Source organism: Talaromyces amestolkiae (assembly GCF_001896365.1).
Source record: "Talaromyces amestolkiae strain CIB chromosome Unknown scaffold2.1, whole genome shotgun sequence".
NCBI classification, from domain to species: Eukaryota; Fungi; Ascomycota; class Eurotiomycetes; order Eurotiales; family Trichocomaceae; genus Talaromyces; species Talaromyces amestolkiae.
This window is the reverse complement of record NW_024468038.1, coordinates 624,553-644,418: the sequence shown is the minus strand read 5'-3', so window position 1 is coordinate 644,418 and position 19,866 is coordinate 624,553. Positions and strand designations below refer to the sequence as shown.

The window sequence follows — 19,866 nt, the reverse complement described above, 5'->3', positions numbered from 1 at the left end:
GCGAAATATCCGAGGATGGACATCATGGGGTCTGGGCACTTAGGGCTTGTATGTAATGGGCATCGGAACTGTACTATGTATAAACCGAGGCAATGGAGCTCAAATGACAATCAATTGATAATAGTTTCAAAACGCCATTAAGAATACATAGAACGCCTTGGAAAATCCCTTCACTAACATGCCCTACCTATAAAACGCATTGTGTCAAAATTTCTTTTTGAGTTGTAGATCAGCAAATCCCACTATAATTGTAGAACGCCCCGTCTATCCCGCAATAGTATAAGCCCCTGGCGCAGATGCTCGAATCAAATGCCAATTGTCAAGGACGCTTCCCAAACTCAGCCATGTGGATGACCCCAATTTCCGAAGCAAAACATAGAAATTTACTCCTCTTCGGACGAGTTGGTGAGCGACAGGTATGCTGTCCATGCAATTCCCACAGTGGAGACGAATGGCTATACCACCTGTTAGAAGGCTTCTTGGCGATGATTAGACAAATGGACTTACAATCTGAAATTGAATGGGAACGACACGGAAGTTGAGAACCTGGACTGCAGGCCATAGAATAAAGTTGGCCTTCAATGTAGGCAGGTAGACATCACGGAACTTGTTCATCAGTGCCCTTCGACCTCCACCTTCAGCTAGTGTCATGAAAGTGAAGAAGCAGAATAGACCTATTAGACCGTCAGTATTAAATGGGCACGGCGACAGCTGCAAGATACGTACCGAAAGGTGCAAACATAAGCTGATCAACAGCAACTCTCTTAAATGCAGGACCAGTTGCCGATGTTTTTGTGATAGGGAAGGCGCGCGATAGGAATCGGAACCATTGAAATTGAATAGGAGCCATGAAGAAACCGTACGCCATGAATCGTGTCAATCGTTCAAAATCAAATGGTGCAGGCCGATTCTTCGCATATCCCAGCTCGCCCCATTGAGGAGGCTTCTCTTTGTCAAAATCTTGTATTTCGATTGATATAACTCCGCTATCTGGGTCTACCGATCGCTTCATAGATCGCATCCGAAACGCTGTAATTGTCTGTGCCACTGTATCTGCGATTCCACCGAGAACCTAACGCGATGTTTAGTATGTGCGTCATCATCGTCCAGGATATGGTTTTTGCAAAAAACTTACGGCGTTCGTCACCATCGTTGTTAACACTATGACCAACAGTTAGCTTAAGAAGTAGAAGTTAAAAGTAGCACAAAGCCGACTTGCCTGGCCTGTCTGCATAGTAAGAATTGAATTTGGCTGCTAGCCTCATGGTAACCGCCATCTCGATGAGGAACAGAAGTGTGTGCAGCAGGGGCTATGTCATTATAGAAGCAAATCGTTAGTAAGGGGAAGACAAAAAGGGTGTCTCTATAGAATAGACAAACATACCAAACGTCCATAGATGTACCTTCGGTTCAACCCATTCAAAGCCCTCCGGCGAGTGGTATCAATGCGGTCAAGCAAGTTGGAAGACATCGCGAGGAGTGTGTCGTTCGTCGAAGCCTCTGGAAATCGAATGCTAAATATGGGCCGGCAACCTCACGATGACGCAGATAACTGATAAGGCTCTAAGGCAGAAATGTCTAGACGCCGACCGGGCGGGGCCGCTTGATACCTAGGATTAAGGACACTGATGGCTGCGGTGACCCCAGAATTAGTATGGCATACGAACCGGTCGCTGTTGAGTTGTATCTTCTCGAAGATAGACACGGCGTCTATATATGGCAGGTAAGATTGAAGGATGACTCTGATGAAGAGAATAGAGAAAGGATGATGGTTGACAGGTTGCATAGTCACAAAGTCTGGGGCGTCTCATCTGAGGGCCAAAAAGGGCGAGAGGCCGCTTAGTTGACGAATCATGGCGCCCTATGCTGGCGCCTAGCGGGTGGCTTGCTGGCCTTGGCATCAAGGTCGCTTACTATGTACATAGATCAATTATTTTGCTCCTTCCTCGTAAACATCATGGGTATCTTATTCGATCACAGACTGCTCTACACATCATACAGGACATAGCCTTCATCAAACGTACATACATATATACACGCAGAAAGATCCCTTCGCGATCCTACTTGACCGCCACGATGTCGGGAAGGTCTCTAATATCTATCGTCTCATTCGTGTTCATATCAACAAGTCGGATTGCTTCCAGATGAAGTGCGCCAGTCGCTAGAGGGAGGAGAATAATTTCGGTGGAATGACATGTGCCAGGAAGAAGCGGTCTATTAATTATAATTTGTTAGTACGTGACTGGGAATTGACGTTCACAGGAGGAACACAAGTGCTTACCCCAGTCGCAAGTCGGTACTTAGACAAACCAATTCTGCATCCTGCCCCGCTGCATTCTTTTGCATGGCATGGATAATGTTCTCATCTGTGACAGCCTCCGCCAACTCTTCATCCTTTTTGTCTTTCTTGCTGGAAATAGATGATGAGGATGGTCGCGCTACATGTCGGCGAAAGTCTACCCGTTTCCTTCGAGGAATTGCCATCATGGTGAATTTCCGAGGAGCGCGGGAGCGATTGACAATAAAGACATCCCACTGGAATGGCTTCCCAATCTCGACATTGACGGGTCCAGAAAATGAGATGGTAACTCCTCCTTGAGTGAAAGAATGAGCCCGCTCTCTGTAGGAACTTCGATTCACTGCGCCTGTAGACGGCGCTGCGCTTTGTCCAGAAGTCATGGACAAACTTGCAGGACGGTTGTTACGCTGCATGACCTGACTGGGCCCGCCGAAAGTAGGATTCAATGGAATAGAAAAGTCCACGTTTGTCCGCCATTGCATAAAAATTCGTGGTTGACATTCTTCTGTGAGCTTGATGACTCCTTCTAGGGAGATGTCGAGTGTGCTGACGAGGGCTGTTGTCGAAAAGTATGCATCCGGTCCATATTCAGGGACGAGTTTGTATATTAGGGTGACATCATCTCTAGGTCGTAATGTGATAGGAGGTTGAAGCTCGGGCACCCCCGATATATTTTCGACCTGTCCATCTGATAAAATAATCTCTGCCTTTTCAAAAACGACGTCACAACTTAAGAATGGCGTTACCTCTAGGTCGAGACTAGCAATTGTGATCGGTCGGCTGGAGAAGGTATTCATTTTGGAACACCGGATGCGTGCGCTGGCCGCCGGTACAATACGTATAGGATGTTGGCTTTGTTGCCATAAATTATAAACAGGCGCTTCCTTCTGCGCAGCAGGAATGACACGCAGTAGCCGGGACGCGGGGAGGTAGGGAGTGGTTGACTTGAGGGCGGGATCTGAAGATAGTGCCTGTAGAACATTTGCTGAGGCTGGCACAGTACGTGGGAGATATTCGTCGGTATGAAATGACTGATCGGAGGTGTCCGCTGCGTTCAACGAGGCCGCGGCCGAGAATGCAATGCATGGATGTTGTATGCGTATTCGGGGACGATCTGCTAGAGTCAGATTGAGTTTCTGGCTGCACTAGAGCGTATTGACTTACGAAGAAACGCATCGACTTTCCATATGACATAGACATGATTTCCGCTACCCTCGTCTCCTTCAAAAACGTTGACCACGACCAATGGGTCTTCCTTGTTATTCACATTTCCCGCAAATACCACATCCTTCGCCGGAGCCGGATCTTCTGGACCGGGCGGTGTCGGATTGAAGACAAGCGCATTCACACCCAGTTCTAATCGAGGTAGATGGGCTTTTAGTGCATTTTCGGAGCAATTTGATAGCCTCAGCACAACGCGTACGGTGACCGTTTCATCTAAGGAGTAATAAAACAGTTAGACTAGTCGCCGTGCAAGTCAAATTGATTGCATATACCAAAAAATAGCAATGAGCGCTGCGGAATCGCCGCCAGAACAGCGTCAAGATCTTCTGCGCCTCCTTCGAGCGCAGACGTTAAAGCTGCCTCGATGTCGACATTCGGATTATGGGGGACCACGGTCTCGAGGACGGCATGTCGTAGAAAGTCCCCATGCACACTGGGACCTGCCATTGCTAGGTTTCAAGGCTCATGATCAACCAGAAATATTTGATGCAAACACTAAATAAGCACTGTCGCAATATGTAGCATAAAGATTGTGTTTGTTGCTTCTTGATCTGTTCAGCATTTGTTTAGCTAGAGTTCAGTGTTCAGTGTATTGCTGGTGCAAACCATGCAAATACGTCCAAACTTCCCGCCTTGAGTGGGTCTAAGCTTAGCTGGTCCAATGTGGCTAGTGCACCTTAGGCGGCTGGAGTTTTTTGTGAGCGGTCGCGCCTTCTCCAGCGCTCCTTTCACAACTATATCGTTCAGATCTGCAATTCATCAGCACATCACGATGAATCCAGCCGGCAGTGCGCCTGGTGGCTCTAGCCTCTGGCAGGAGGCTCGGAATGCGGATGGCCGTGTCTACTACTACAATGTTCAGACGAAAGCAACACAGTGGGCAAAGCCAGCCGAGCTGTTGACTCCTGTCGAGGTAAGTCTTAAACAATCATTGAATACTTCTTCATGCTAATCATGCTTTACATATAGCGCGCTCTCTCGAGTCAGCCATGGAAGGAATATACTGCAGAAGGCGGAAGGAAATATTGGTACAACACTGAAACCAAGCAAAGCACTTGGGAAATGCCAGAAGTTTACAAAACCGCACTCGCGCAGGTTCCTTCTCCTTCCACGCAGCCAAGGTAGGTTATAATCATTACGACAAGTAGCATATATTTTCTAACGGCTCAATTTTCGATTTTAGTGCCCCCACACCAGTCGCAGGTGGTGCGCCAACATTCGTCGCTGGCGGAACTACCTCGTTTCCTCCTTACGGCCAGCACCGCGATCGGGATGATGGCGACCGCAGTGGACTTGATCGTCGCTCAGGCTACATAGGAATGGAAACAAATGGTTTCGTGACGGCTCAACAGACTGACCCAGAATACAGCTCGTTCGAAGAAGCCGAAAGCGTGTTCATCAAGCTTTTACGACGATCCAACGTCCAACCCGACTGGACCTGGGAGCAAGCAATGCGAGCCACCATCAGGGATCCTCAGTACCGTGCTTTAAAAGACCCTAAAGATCGCAGAGCCGCTTTTGATAAATTTGCGGCCGAAGTCCGTATGCAGGAACGGGATCGCGCGAAGGAAAGATTCGCCAAGCTGCGTACAGATTTCTATACAATGTTGAAAAGTCACCCGGAAATTAAACACTACAGCAGATGGAAGAGTATTCGGCCAATTATAGAGGGTGAGACTATTTTCAGATCCACCAATGATGAAAACGAGCGTCGCCAGCTTTTCGAAGAATATATTCTCGATCTTAAGAAGGCGCATGTGGAGCAAGAAGCCGTCACTCGCAAAGCAGCTATGGATGAACTCGTGAATATTCTGAAAGCGCTCGAGCTGGAACCATATGCCCGATGGTCTGAAGTGCAGAATGCGCTGCAGGCCAACGAAAGAATACAAAATGATGATAAGTTCAAGACCCTTAGCAAATCGGATATTCTGACCGCTTTCGAAAACCATATTAAGTCGCTTGAAAGAACTTTCAATGATGCGCGCCAGCAACACAAGGCTGCAAAGGCTCGAAGGGAGCGCCATAGCCGAGAGAAGTATTTGGAGCTCCTCAAAGAATTGCGTTCGCAAGGCAAGATAAAAGCCGGGGCCAAGTGGATGCAGATTCACCCGTTGATTCAGGATGATCCTCGGTATGTTGCAATGCTAGGCCAAAGTGGCTCCTCTCCTTTGGATTTGTTTTGGGATATGGTTGAGGAGGAGGAGAGGGCGCTACGAGGACCGCGAAACGATGTCCTCGACGTTCTTGATGTAAGTTTTTCGTCTGGGGCAATTTATTATCTGTCAAGAGACTGACATGTGGCTAGGATAAACGTTATGAGATCACAACTAAAACTACATATGAAGAGTTTGCATCTGTCATGGCTACTGACCGCCGTACAGCCGACATTGACACTGACATTCTGCAACTCATATTCCAGCGCGTGCAGGAGAAAGCTCAGCGACGCTCCGAGGATGAAAAACATGCAGCTGACCGTCACCAACGACGGGCTGTCGACGCCTTGCGTTCCCGTATCAAGCATTTAGAGCCTCCTGTACGACTAGGCGATACATGGGAACAAGTTCGACCAAGAGTTGAAAATTTCGAAGAGTACACTGCCCTCGAAACCGATGATTTACGTCTAAGCGCATTTGAAAAGTTTATGCGTCGCCTAAAAGAAAAAGAAGACGATGCCGAGAGGGACCGTGAGCGAGAGCGAGACCGCGGTTCTCGACGTGGTGACCATCATGAGCGTTTGGATAGGGACTCGAGGAATGGTTCGTATCGTTCCGATCGCAGAGTGAGACCTAGTCGCACCCCCGATCCCGATCCTTACGAAGCAGATCGTCGCAAAGCGCAGGCAGACCGTGAACGTTCTTACCGCAAAGTAAGCGGCCTATCTCCGGTGCGCGAAAGACGGGATGACCGCGAGCGAACCCGTGACAAAGAGCGCGAAAGAGATCGTGATCGCGGCGATCGACGCGGACTCAGTCACTACGACCGCGAGCGCCGCAACCGAGAAGAAGAGCGCGAACGACTCTATCGGACCCGTGGCGACCCACGCGGCAGTCGTGATGAGTTGGACTATGGTGGAGATACGCGTAGCACAGTAAGTAGTGACCGTCGTCGTAGACGTGACAGCGATGCAGAAAGTGTCGCCAGCCGCAGCGCCAAACGATACAGACGTGACGAACGCGAGAAAGAGCGCTCTCGGGACCGCAGCCACCGCGACAGAGAGCCAGGTCGTACCCCAGCCATCGAAGAAGAACCCAAGGCAGAGGAGAAAGCAGTGCATTCCGGCAGCGAAGAAGGCGAAATCGAGGAGGATTGAAAACCATACGCCAGCCCGTCTCTATGAGACATAATCTATGCTTCAGAAGTCCGTTTGCTACGTACTTGGGATTATGGGTTTGCTGGGTAAGTGAGAAATCTCAGCCTTACCCCGGACATACTTTTCGTCATGCTAGGCGAATCTATTGTCCTAGCTATGTTTTGATACACTTATTTGATGTAGATCTGGAGGCTAGAAGAATATGAAGCTGTAAAGTTTTTGGGGTTAAAGAAAATGGTTAATCGATTGAATCTTGTAACGAGCGTGTTGTAACTAAGTAACTGACTTTAGAAGATGAAAAGCACATGACAGGCATCCTACAATGCAGGAGTCCGTAAATAAAAACTCAATGACAGTTGCGTTGCATAAGCTGTCTCTGTAAGCAGAGTGCTGATTTATCATAATGACTTTTTGAATATTTCGACATGGTCTGCAGAGACATGTCCCTAAGATATAACCATAATGTCCACCGAGAGCCGATTAGCTGGTTGACTGCACACCAGCAATGCAAACTCACTGCTGTTCAATGTCTGCACTTGTCGAGATATCTTATCTTTTGCTTGGAACGAGCTGGATGTTTTCACAGGCAAAATGCACCGAGATACAACAGCGTGGACATCAAAAATGTAGGCAAATCGTCTTCTTCGTCATCTTCATTGTCGGCAGTGTCATCACCACAAGAAGAATGGGCCAGAGACTGCCTCCGAACGCCTGAAAATGCTCCGAACCGAACGCCGTTTTTTCTCAACAGAAACCAATGACGCCGTTTGTAAGCGTCGCGTCTATCGTACCACCGACGATCACGACGATCCTGCTGCGGAACGCCCTCTTCAACTCTCCTCTTCCAGGAAGAACTACTGATGGTTAGCAAGATTTCATGATGATAAGAACGGTATACATGAACACATACGTAGTTGCCATTCAACTTCTGCTCCTGGTCAAGCTGACTCTGGTACTTGTTGATACGAGGACGGAAACTGTTGGGATCACGACGGAAAGTAACGTCCAAGTTCTTCAAGAATCGGTTGCAACCAGTGAGGAGGGATTCAGGCTCATTGGCGTGAGCATCGATGGATGGCTTGCCGTCAAACACAATCACACGGTCAGCGAGATAAGTAGCCATGATGAAATCGTGCTCAACAATGAAAGCAGTCTTCTTGGTGTTCATGATGAATCGCTTGATGACTCGGGAAGCAGTAATACGCTCTGTAACGGCAGAATTAGCATGTAGGCCACCAACAAGCCAGACGAGGATAAAAACTTACGCTCGGCATCAAGATAAGCAGAAGGCTCGTCAATCAAGTAGATATCCGCAGGAATACCCAGAGCGAGGACAATAGCAACACGTTGCAATTCACCACCAGACAAGTTCTGAACTTCCTGGTCAATGAAATCATCGATTTTGAGAGGCTTGTAGACATCGGTCTGGAACTGGGGGTTGAGGAAAGCAGCCTTGATCCTCTTGAAGAACAACTGGCGAACTGTACCCGTGAATTTGGGAGTGATCTTCTGAGGTTTCATGCTGATGTTCATCCGAGGAATGTTTACGGTTCCGTCTGGTTTCTCGGCTCCAGCAAGCAATTTACAGAATGTGGTTTTACCGGTTCCGTTTTCACCCATCTAATAATTACCTTGGTAAGCAACAACAAAGCAGAAGTGAGGCCATATGAACATACCAGGACAACAATTTCCGAGTCAGTAAATTTACCCGTGTCAACTGACAAATGGAAGTTGCCCATTGTCTTTTCCATCTTTGGATAATGGAACGCACGGCCCTTGTCAACCAAAAATTCATCACCAGCCTCGGCGATACGGAAAGTCAACGACTCCTCACGGAAACGCAAGTTCTCTGTGGGGATATGACCATCAAGGAAGATGTTGATACCTTCACGGACGGATGACGGTAGAGTCACGACACCGTAGACAGCAGGTCGGCCGTAAAGAACGCAAACAAAGTCGGAAAGATAGTCCAAAACAGACAAATCGTGCTCAACAACGATAACATAGTCATCAGGTCGAAGCAACTCTCGGATAGTACGGGCAGCAGCAAGTCTCTTTTGTGGGGTTAGCCAAGTGCTTTTAAATATAAGTTTATGAGAATATTGGCTCACCTGGCGAATATCGAGGTAGGAACTCGGCTCGTCAAACATGTACCTATTTTTTGTCGGATATTAGCTACTGATCTCAAGTTTTTCTTCGATGAGATATCGTTGATAATGCGAGAAACACGCCAAAGAAAGCTGATACTCACACATCCGCCTGTTGCACGCAAACCAAAGCTAAGGCAAAACGTTGCAGCTCTCCACCAGAAAGGAGGTTGATGTCACGGTTCTCAACTTGATTGAGTTCTAATCGGTCTGTTAGCATTTTCGATAGTATCGCGTGCAGAGGTGATCACGAACCAAGAACGTCCATAATGCGGTCCTTGTTGTCCATTTGGGAACGAGCCTCGATTAATGGGCCGACTTCCTTCACGGGGCCCTTGACAGCCCTGGGAATCTGGTCAACATACTGAGGCTTGACGACGGCCTTCAAGTTGTCTTCCAAAACCTTCGTGAAGTAATCTGTTGATACATATGTGAGCAAAGGTTTAAGTCATATTAGCGAGAGATCCACATACTCTGAAGTTCGGATCCACGGAAGTACTTCAAAATTTCCTGCCAGTCAGGAGGGTCGTCGTAACGTCCGAGATTGGGCTTGAGTTTACCACTGAGAATTTTCAGTGCCGTACTCTTTCCAGTACCGTTGGCACCGACTTTGCACGAGTTAGCTAATGTATCGTGCTGGCGAATCCATAGATAACCTACCCAAACCGAGCACCTGACCGGGACGAGGCATAGGCAAACGATGCAACTTGAAGCTGTTGGCCGAGTAACGGTGGGTGACTTGTGTCTCGAGGTTGGTCGGCAGGTTGATAATGTGGATAGCGCCGAAAGGACATTTCTTAGGGCAGATACCGCAACCGATACAGAGGCGCTCGGAGATGAAGGCGATCTTGGACTCGGGTGTTACTTCGATACAAAGCTTGCCTGTGCGGACCACAGGGCAAGACTTTTTGCATTCTTGACGACATTTCTGCGAAAAGCACAGTGGTTAGTATGTATTGACAGTGTCAATAACTAGCATCGATGTTGAGAGCCTACCTTGGGCTTGCACTATACGTGTGACGACAATGGCGCAGTATCAGCGTTTGCTATCTTTTGAATGGTCAAGCGTCGTCGAAGTGAAAAACGAACCTTGTCGCTATTGACAATAGCAATTCTAAGCAAAGTCAGTATTCAAATCGAGGGGATTATTATCGTCAAGAGAGTGCTACCTTGTAAGTTTGTCCGACATGATGTGTTGCTCCCGTCGCGGTCTGCTTGTTGCAAATTAGCCCTCAACTAAACAATAATACAATAAATAGACTGTGATACGCGCCAGTACCTACCAGATACAGCAAGTCAGAGCAAGTTCTCCCGTGTCACAAAAGCGATCACCCAGGACCCAGAGACAGTGATGCGATGCGATATGTCTATATAGGATGGAGGGGCATCGACGAAAACCTGAACAAAATTGTGGGATGTCGCCGTGTGGAGCCCTTCCCGCACCTAAAAGAGAGTGCCTGATTGATGCCTCAGGTACTTAGGGTAATATCGTAGACCAGAAGTAAATAAGCAAGCGCTGATTGGTCCGCTGCATCCATACTACTACATAGTACATTTCATCGAGACACAAGACCAACTTAGCCCTACAAACATTGAGGCTTTGTTAACGCTTTGTCTGGGAATCCTGAAATTGCTTTTCAGGATTGAAGTATCATAGTGTTGCTTGCAAGTATAAATAGCTAGTGTTAGTTAGAATAATCAAGCAATCTCACTTCTCTCTAAAATTTCGTATGTCAACATTTACGTGCCCTACGTTCGTCTAGTAGTTAGTACTAGAGATCAGTCATCAACAGTATTAGAAATCCATACTATAATATTATCAATTCAAGTTCACCTCTTAGGCAAGTCGGATTAGCCTTACACCAATCTATGCTTCGTGATCTTGGACCGTGTAGAACCGACAATATCAATACCGTCCGAGCTGTACGTGCCGGATCTTTGCATCTAATTATCTACTATGTAAGGGAGATGTACGGTGTAATATAGTTGGAGCTTCTTGTTGGCTGTCTATATATAAACCTCCTGTTGGATTTTCCGGGGGGTTATTCACCCTCAATCTTGTGGAATTGATCGAAATTAGTACACGCTCTATATTTCGACAGAATGCTTGACTATCTGGCAAAGTGGTGTTGTTTCTTATATGGGGAACTGTCCTCTATATTGAAAATCTAAGCCTCTCGCCGTACATGTGTCTTCCTTTAATTGTTAGACCAACTGGCCAACTAGGGCTGACTCGAAGCTGACTTGGCACCTCATATGATCTCACACCTCCAAACCCCTAACTGGATCCTGAACTTCTCCCTATCTCGATGCTTAGTTTTTTGCCGAAAGAACATCTCAATCTTATGATCGCATATTATAAGGCTGTCACAGTTCCAGCCCTTCAGGATTAGCCTGGAATGAAACCACTAATCCGACGCTTTCACTCGTATAACGATCTTCCCCTTCGCTCTCTTATTTTCCATGATTTGATACGCCTGTGCAGAAATAGTCAGAGTCTAGTTCTATAACACACATATCCATTCCTCTACCTTGGATGCGTCTTCAAACTCCCAAACAGAATCAACCACCGGTCTCAGCTTTCTTTCTTGCGTCAGTTTTCTCAGTTTCTCCAAAGACTGGACATCAGGTTCAGCGCTATAGAATTCGAAATGTCTCGGGATGCCACCAAATATCAACGGACAATATTGGTTCCAAAATGCTAGCCAGACCCAATGCAGAGTTCCTTTGATGGAGTGCTCAAGCTCCAGAGAGCCGATGTTAATAAAGTTCTTACCGAGGGCTAGGTACGTTGGTGAGTGAATGAAGAGATCTTGAATACCAACACAATCAATGATAGCGTCGAATGGGGTTTGGGCATGGACCGACATAGCGAGGTAAGTATGGAGAGGTCCACATTGTTGATAATCGATCACCTCATCTGCACCAAGGCTCTTGACAAGATCAATATTAGATGCAGAGCAGGTGGCAACTATATGCCCGCTGGGTCCCAAGATATATCGAGCGACTTGGATCACCGTGGTCCCTGCTCCACCACTACTACCATTGACAAGAATTTTGTCACCGGCCTTTAGTCCAGCGCGCTCGGTGACCTGTATTGCTGTACAACCAACTCCCCCTAGAGCAGACCACTCTGCTAGCGATAGCTGCTCCTGTTCACCACTAGGAAGCTGATAAGGAACAACGTGTGCTACCGGGAGAACAGCGTATTCTGCTAGAGCTCCTGATCCATCACGCATTGATTTGGCTGGGTCCGTCAACCCAATCACCAAGTCTCCAAGTTTCAAGTCAGGTCTCCTAGACAAAACATTCTTCCCCGCTGCGATCAGTCTCCCTCCAAGCTCTATTTCCGGAATTGCCAGTCGATTCTTTTGTGAAATAAAAAATCCCAATGGACGTGGTCGAAGAGTCTGCATCAGCTGAGTACTTATGTTATTCAAAGCAGAGTAATAAACTTCTACAAGGACTTCGTCAGGGGCTAGATTGGCGATTTTTGGCGTCTCGATGTTGATTTCAAGCTTCAGGATCTCAGAAGGAAGACCTTTTGTACGATAGACCCAAGCCCGCATTGTCGATGGCAATTCCGAAGACATGTTGTTTTGCACCAGGGTGTACATAAAAGTGTCCAGATGACCTATATTAATTCGTCCAGAGGAGAGCGAGCCTTCCTTCTTATTCTTATTTCTCTTCTCATATCTGACATCTTTGCAATATTTTAATTTAGCTTTGGATATTTCTACTACATGATCGGGTGTGAGTGTTGCGCCGAACGCTTTCCTCATCGAATGAAACCAACGCCGAATTGGCCATTTATAATATGTGGTTAGTCGAGAATGGGTCATTAATAAGCTTATCATATGGCTACCCCGGACCACGGACGTACCTTCCGCACCGACTCCGCGATGTTGGTGTGCGACAGTAAAAAGTAAATGACAATAAAAAGTAAATAAGTTTACTGTTCCTGAACACTACCTTACAAATCCACCAAAAGGCTGTTGGAGAAATATATAGAGCAGGAAAAGACCATTACAAAAGCAATAGAAGCATATAACAAGAACTCCGGGCCAAAAAAATCACCGAATGGGCGGCGCAATAGGTGACGGCAACGAGGAAGAGAAAGGTCGCGACGAAACTGACTGGGTGTCACCATCTGAAGTTTTTACGACTACGACCAGATCCAAAGGAGTCGCGTTATCCATGTGTGTGAACTGGCTGTTCAATTTCATTGTCGCTGTTGCGGTCCCTCCTATGTTAGAGAAAAGAGGTTATAAGACCTATATTTTCTTCACTGTAATGTGCTTTTTGGCTGTAGATCGGGCGGTGCTATCGGTTCCAAAATCAAAGGGAAAATGTCTAGAGGAGATGGATGATGTTTTTAAAGACGGCCTGGGACAGGATGAGCAGGCCATCATGCACCAAGCAAGATTTTCAGTTGGCCAGCAGAGGTACATGTAGCTGTATTCCCAATCGCGAGCTCAAGCTTGGTGAAATAATCTTAGTTCTTCCCCATTGCTGGATGGAGTTTTATTTATACATGGATGGGTAAAGACGAAGACGACGCCCATCTACAGTTATTTTCCCAAATCAACTCAAATGTACCAGTAGGCTCGTCGTCTGATCGAGCATAGAATTAGGCTTGGATTGAAATATCTGTATTGAGACTTCTAGAGAACAAAGTAACACCAATGGAGTAAGATAAGCTCTAAAGATAATACCGAGCGTTCGCGGTCACTGGGCTAACCCTACAAACACGTCCGAACAATAACACATATGATCTTTATTGTCCTATCTATCCCAATTGAGTACCGACAACATGATGACTGACTGACAATAATCAACAGAGCCAATGGCAATGCGCCAACAATGGGAGGGCAGAGTCGCAAGCCAATTAGGGCCCGCCAATCTAGAGGTAGTCTTGTGGCCTTGTGGCCTTGCAGCCTCAGGCCACTACAAGGCTGGCCTGTTGGCAGGCGCCGCGGCCGTTCGAGCTGGCTTTCTACTCGCTGTTCCACTTCTTTCACCCACACCACCTTCCCTTGACATTCCACTACCGCTGTAACTCACCTTTGCCAGTGTCTCGCGGCTTCGCAGATCACCCATAGCAAATCTTTTCCAGCACCCTCAACAGCACCACAATTCTTATATTTTTCTTTTTCTCATCTGTTCAAGCTGTCTTCTATTCATACCTCCCCGTCGTCGGGGTCACCACGCTTGCGAAGGTAGGTTTTTTTTTGCTTTCCGTTCTGCTGGCTAGACGCGTCCTGGCTCAGTTGGAGTACTTCGATTCATCCGTCGACCCACTCGCCACGGTCCTGATATCGTTCATTCTGCCTTTGAAGCTTCTATTTTGATAGAAGGCACTCGTTCCTACCTCTGCTCCTCGTTGTGCTGGTCTTTCTGCTGCCTGATTTCCAGCCTCGTGGGTGGCCGGTCCTCTCGTCATCCATCTCCGCTCTCTCCATCGGACTTCCATCAAAAAAGATATCCGTGCATCAAATGTCGACTTACTCACTCATTCCTACACCTTTATCCTCCTGTATATGCCCTCTGTGGTCGCAAACCTCTCCTGATCACCCCCATACCAGTTTTGTCGTTCCTACTGCTCGCTTGAACTAGCAATGCTGACCTCTTGTGGTTCCCCCAGCAGATAGCATGGTGTACCCATCCGTTACCGAGTTGTCCTCCGGGACCGATGCTTCTAAGCCATTGACCAATGGCTATAACGGCTTCGATCATTTCTCCTCTTCGGAGCAGGCTAGCGACCAGGAGGACCTTGTCATGAGCGATGCCGAAAGCGAAACGTCTGATTCCTCTCACGTCAACACCAATAACAGTGCGGGAGCCGGAGATGACAATAACCGTGAATATTCTCCTGCTGGGAACTCTAGCTATGATGATTCAGATATGGAGAGCCGGGCCGGCAATGGCTCAAGAAACGGCTCCTCCGCGTCGTCATCACCGGGCTCTAGTCATGGAGTGAACCGAAAATCGGCCGTCAACGAGACTGACTACATCAGAAGCAACCCGGAACTTTATGGCCTCCGGAGGAGTGGTCGCTCTAGGACTGAACGTCGCCAGACACTAGTCGACTCCGACGAGGACGACGAGCCAAAAGCACCACGTTCAAAGCGAAGGCGCATTGTCAACTCACAGCCTCCGTCGAAAGAGTCTTCTCGATCAGTGACTCGGTCGTCTCCTTCAGACTCAGATACAGATGAGTACGGTGGTACCTCTTCGCGCTCAAGGCGTCGCCAACTACAAGCAGCGAAAGTCAGTATCCCGGCCGAGGTGCGATTTTCCAGTAGGAAAGCAACAAAGGTTGCAAATTACAATGAAGATTCCGACGATCCGTTCGAAGAGGACGACGAAGACGCCACACCAAACGATGTCGGCACAGCTCAGTATTACAACGGTCCTGGCATCGACTCCGTTCTGGATCACCGTCTCAAAGATGGAGTTGACCCGAACATCAGTGACCTCGACGTTACGATCCGTGACTGCCTCTACTATATCAAATGGCAAGACCAATCTCACTATCATGCCACTTGGGAGTCGAGTGACAGTCTGAAATATCACTCAGGCTTCCGCAGGCTAGAAAATTACTTCAAAAACAAAGTCAAGACTGACCTGTACTTGAACAATGACCCCGACGTTGCGCCGGAAGAAAAAGAAAAGTGGAACCTTGATCGCGAGCGTGACATTGAATCACTGGAAGACTACAAGAAGGTGGAGCGGATCATCGGCCACCGTGAGGGTTTAGACGAAACTGAATATTATGTGAAATGGAAACGGCTGAACTACGACTCCTGCACGTGGGAAAGTGACGCTCTAATCAAAGAAATCGCCATTGACGAACTCGACCAGTTCCTGGATCGTAATGATAAAGTTGTTTCTTGTGACAAAAGTGAAATGCAACCTAGAACGAGATCACCGCATGTGCCTATCACGGGCTCTCCACCTTTTCTGCAAAACGGCCAGCTAAAGGACTTTCAGGTCAAAGGCTTGAATTTCTTGGCTTACAATTGGTCTCGCAATCAAAACGTGGTTCTCGCCGATGAGATGGGTCTTGGTAAGACCGTCCAGACTATCGCATTCATCAACTGGCTTCGTCACGTTCGTGGTCAAGACGGGCCCTTCATTGTTGTGGTACCCCTTTCCACTATACCGTCATGGTCTGAGACATTCGAGTACTGGACACCAGATATCAACTATATTGTCTACACTGGTTCAAGTCAAGCTCGGCAGATTCTCAAGGACTACGAACTCATGAAAGATGGAAACCCACGCAAGCCGAAGTTCAATGTTATGCTGACTACATTCGAATATGCCAACATGGACTTTGACTTCCTGCGACAATTCCCTTGGCAGTTTATGGCCGTAGACGAGGCCCATCGCTTGAAGAATCGAGAGTCTAACCTTTACGGAAACCTTCTCGATTTCAAGGCCCCTGCCCGGTTGTTAATTACAGGAACACCGATCCAGAATAACCTTGCAGAGTTATCGGCCTTGATGGACTTCCTCAATCCTGGTTTAGTCGAAGTTGAGGTGGATATGGATTTGAATTCTGAACAGGCGTCTGAGAAATTGGCTAAACTTCAAAATACTTTGAAACCTCTTATGCTACGTCGAACCAAGTCCAAAGTCGAGACGGATCTCCCCCCAAAGACAGAAAAGATTATTCGCGTTGAACTATCTGATATCCAGCTTGAATACTACAAGAACATTCTGACGAAAAACTACGCTGCATTGAACGAAGGTGCCAACGGTCAAAAGCAGTCGCTGCTCAACATCATGATGGAACTTAAGAAAGCCAGCAACCATCCTTTCATGTTCCCCAATGCCGAAGCCAAACTTTTGGAGGGAGAACCACGCCGTGAGGATCTTCTACGTATAATGATCACCAGTAGTGGCAAGATGATGCTTCTCGATCAGCTTTTAGCTAAGCTGAAACGCGACGGCCATCGGGTTCTCATTTTTAGTCAAATGGTGAAGATGCTTGACATTTTAGGTGACTACATGCGATACCGAGGCTATCAATACCAGAGGCTTGACGGTACAATCAGTGCTACAAACCGTCGGGTCGCTATGGAACATTTCAACGCCCCTGACAGCTCGGATTTTGCGTTCCTCCTGTCCACCAGAGCGGGAGGTCTTGGAATCAACCTCATGACTGCTGATACTGTCATTCTTTTTGATTCGGACTGGAACCCCCAGGCTGATCTTCAAGCAATGGCTCGTGCACATCGAATTGGTCAAACCAGGCCTGTTAGTGTTTACCGTCTCGTGTCCAAAGACACGATCGAAGAGGAGGTGCTGGAAAGAGCTCGAAATAAGCTCATGCTAGAGTTCATCACCATTCAGCGTGGCTTGACGGAGAAAGATGTTCTCCCAGGTAAACACAATCGTGCTATGGGTGAGCCCACTGGAACAGACGAGATCTCGCGTATCCTCAAGCGACGTGGACAGAAAATGTTTGAGCAAACAGGGAACCAAAAGAAACTCGAGCAGCTCGACATTGACTCTGTTCTTGCAAATGCCGAGGAACACAAAACAGAGCAGACTGAAGGATTGGAAGCCGACGGTGGCGAGGATTTCCTCAAATCTTTTGAGTTCGTTGATGTGAAAGTTGATGAGATGTCTTGGGACGATATTATCCCTAAGGAACAACTTGCTGAGATCAAAGCTGAAGAAAAACGCAAAGCAGACGAGAGGTATCTACACGACGTTATCGAGCAGAATCGGCCTCGAAAACGCAATGCACCCAATGATGCGTTGGATGAGCGGGAAGAACGGAAAGCCAAGCGTCGCGCACGAGCCCAAGTCAACATGGAAACTGCTGACGGATCGGACTCCGATACCCAAGATCCGAAGCGCTCGCTCAAGGAGAAAGAACTTCGCCATCTCATTCGGGCATTTTTGCGCTATGGGGATATCGACGAACGGGAAGAGGATGTTGTACGCGAAGCTCGTCTGGTTGGGCGTGATAGAGACACTGTCAAAGCTGCTCTTCGAGAGATCACTGACAAGGCATCTCAGTTGGTCAGAGAGGACAGGGAAAAGTTAGAGGAGATGGAAAGGTCAGGTAAAATCCCAACAAAGAAGGAGAAGAAAGCGGTTCTTTTCGATCACCAGGGTGTCAAACGAATCAACGCCCATACCATTGTCGAGCGACCCGAGGAGATGCGTGTACTACGTACAGCAACCCAAGGGTTGACTGACCAAACTAGTTTCCGGGTTCCTGAAGCCTCCAAAAAGGCCGATTACACGTGCCCCTGGGGTGCGCGTGAAGATGGCATGCTCTGCGTCGGTATCGTCCGGCACGGTTACGGAGCATGGCCAGAAATCCGCGATGATCCTGAGTTGGGTTTAGGTGATAAGTTCTTCCTCGAAGAACATCGTGTTGATAAGAAAAATGAACGCGCAAATGCAGAAGCAAAAGGAACCAAGTCGCCTGGAGCCGTCCATCTTGTCCGCCGTGCCGACTACCTGATTTCTGTTTTAAGGGACAAGAGCTCGAATGGTCATAGCCTCACCGCTAGAAAGGCTGTCGAAAATCATCACCGCAACAAGAAATTTCAAAACCTCTCGCGCCGACAGCCTAGTGTTTCTGCTTCTCCAGCTCCTTCGAGTGGCCGAAAAGTTCGTCGTGAATCAGAGAAGCCTCGCCAGCGGTCACACACGAATGGACCTCGTGAGAGTATTGAGCGTGCAAATACTCCTAGAGCTGAACCTACGAGGATCAAGAATGGGCACGCTACCGAAAAGGTGCACAAACGAAGTCAGAATGGAGTTCATGAGGATCATTCTCGACCTCGTAGTGTTAGCGCTACTGCACCTCCATCTACCATGGAAGACTCGATTTTCGAACCCAAAGTTCATTTGTTGCATAAGCTCCGTGATGTGAAGAAGAACAATCCTGGCAAAGAGGAACGCGCCAACGAGATGCGCCGTCTTATTTTGAAGATTGGCAATTTTATCAAACAGCTCCTACGCAACGAGAACTATCCCGGGTTGGAGGATAGGCTTTGGTAGATATTACCTATCACCTTATTATATAATTTTGAAACTTGACTAAACATTACCAGGGGACATGTCGCCAAAAATTGCTTTCCTCCTGGCAAAGCAACGCTCGGCGGTATCAAAACCATGTACGAGAAGGTTGTCGCCAACAACAGAGACACAGCCACTACTGCCAGGTAGAATACCTTTTTCGTCGTTACAACAACGAATGCTGCAATGTAGCCTCGCGTCTCTATCATGAGGAAATATCTCTCACCAGCCGATCTTCGAGATGAGTGACACGACCTTGTCAACTACTGTCTTTGGTAATGCCACCGTCCATTGCACTGTACTAAGATTTAATATCCCTATTTTGCAATGTTCGGACATCCAACTCAATACGACATCTACCGCTGTGGTTTGTCCTTCCACGATTCATGGTCCGACCTTTATACCAACGTTGCCACATTGCCATTCGGTGTCTGTCACCTCAAACAATCCTTCAATATCTATGATTTCAGTCGAGTTATTTGGCGGCTGAGTGTATTTCTTACCTTTGTTTTTCAATGCTCGTTCAGTGATGCATTTTCAAGCGCGGAGTTTGGGAACGAGACGTCTACATTACACAAATGTCGCATTGCATGGTCAGGCGTACAGGCATGATGACGTCTGTACGAGAGTTGAGCGCAGTGCATTTTTTACATTTCTCACATTTCTTGTTTCATCTTGACTTTCTAATCATTGCATCTTCACAATCTGCCAATTACATATTTGCCATTTACACGGACAGATTGCGAAGTGTCTTGTCTTCGTTGTTCATTTACTTTCCTGCCCATTGTTGCCGAGCAGAAAATGGTGTTATTGTACATACCTGGCGTCGTGCTTGA

General features: G+C 47.5%; 6 protein-coding genes across 6 annotated transcripts; 2 read left to right on the top strand and 4 right to left on the bottom strand.

Moving 5' to 3' along the window:
• Positions 1–383: 383 nt before the first annotated feature.
• Positions 384–1,150, bottom strand: BHQ10_001507 (uncharacterized protein; the record flags this gene model as incomplete). The annotated part of the gene is made up of 4 exons (XM_040873551.1): positions 384–455; positions 508–674; positions 727–1,072; positions 1,136–1,150. The coding sequence occupies 4 exons, from the start codon at positions 1,148–1,150 to the stop codon at positions 384–386; spliced, it is 600 nt and encodes a 199-aa protein (XP_040730012.1).
• A 910-nt stretch (positions 1,151–2,060) lies between these two features.
• BHQ10_001506 (uncharacterized protein) lies at positions 2,061–3,970 on the bottom strand (the record flags this gene model as incomplete). The annotated part of the gene is made up of 4 exons (XM_040873550.1): positions 2,061–2,214; positions 2,282–3,413; positions 3,464–3,736; positions 3,796–3,970. The coding sequence occupies 4 exons, from the start codon at positions 3,968–3,970 to the stop codon at positions 2,061–2,063; spliced, it is 1,734 nt and encodes a 577-aa protein (XP_040730011.1).
• Positions 3,971–4,295: 325 nt separating this feature from the next.
• BHQ10_001505 (uncharacterized protein) lies at positions 4,296–6,833 on the top strand (the record flags this gene model as incomplete). Its single annotated transcript, XM_040873549.1, has 4 exons — positions 4,296–4,436; positions 4,493–4,644; positions 4,707–5,772; positions 5,829–6,833. 4 exons carry the CDS (start codon positions 4,296–4,298, stop codon positions 6,831–6,833), a joined length of 2,364 nt encoding a protein of 787 aa, XP_040730010.1.
• An 830-nt stretch (positions 6,834–7,663) lies between these two features.
• Positions 7,664–10,169, bottom strand: BHQ10_001504 (uncharacterized protein; the record flags this gene model as incomplete). The annotated part of the gene is made up of 12 exons (XM_040873548.1): positions 7,664–7,687; positions 7,744–8,039; positions 8,099–8,453; positions 8,510–8,887; positions 8,945–8,987; positions 9,085–9,181; positions 9,236–9,397; positions 9,454–9,588; positions 9,641–9,908; positions 9,977–9,988; positions 10,070–10,094; positions 10,150–10,169. The coding sequence occupies 12 exons, from the start codon at positions 10,167–10,169 to the stop codon at positions 7,664–7,666; spliced, it is 1,815 nt and encodes a 604-aa protein (XP_040730009.1).
• A 1,219-nt stretch (positions 10,170–11,388) lies between these two features.
• On the bottom strand, positions 11,389–12,573 carry BHQ10_001503 (uncharacterized protein; the record flags this gene model as incomplete). The annotated part of the gene is made up of 2 exons (XM_040873547.1): positions 11,389–11,457; positions 11,512–12,573. The coding sequence occupies 2 exons, from the start codon at positions 12,571–12,573 to the stop codon at positions 11,389–11,391; spliced, it is 1,131 nt and encodes a 376-aa protein (XP_040730008.1).
• Positions 12,574–14,632: 2,059 nt separating this feature from the next.
• Positions 14,633–19,180, top strand: BHQ10_001502 (uncharacterized protein; the record flags this gene model as incomplete). Its single annotated transcript, XM_040873546.1, has 2 exons — positions 14,633–19,008; positions 19,066–19,180. The coding sequence occupies 2 exons, from the start codon at positions 14,633–14,635 to the stop codon at positions 19,178–19,180; spliced, it is 4,491 nt and encodes a 1,496-aa protein (XP_040730007.1).
• Between the last annotated feature and the right edge of the window lie 686 nt (positions 19,181–19,866).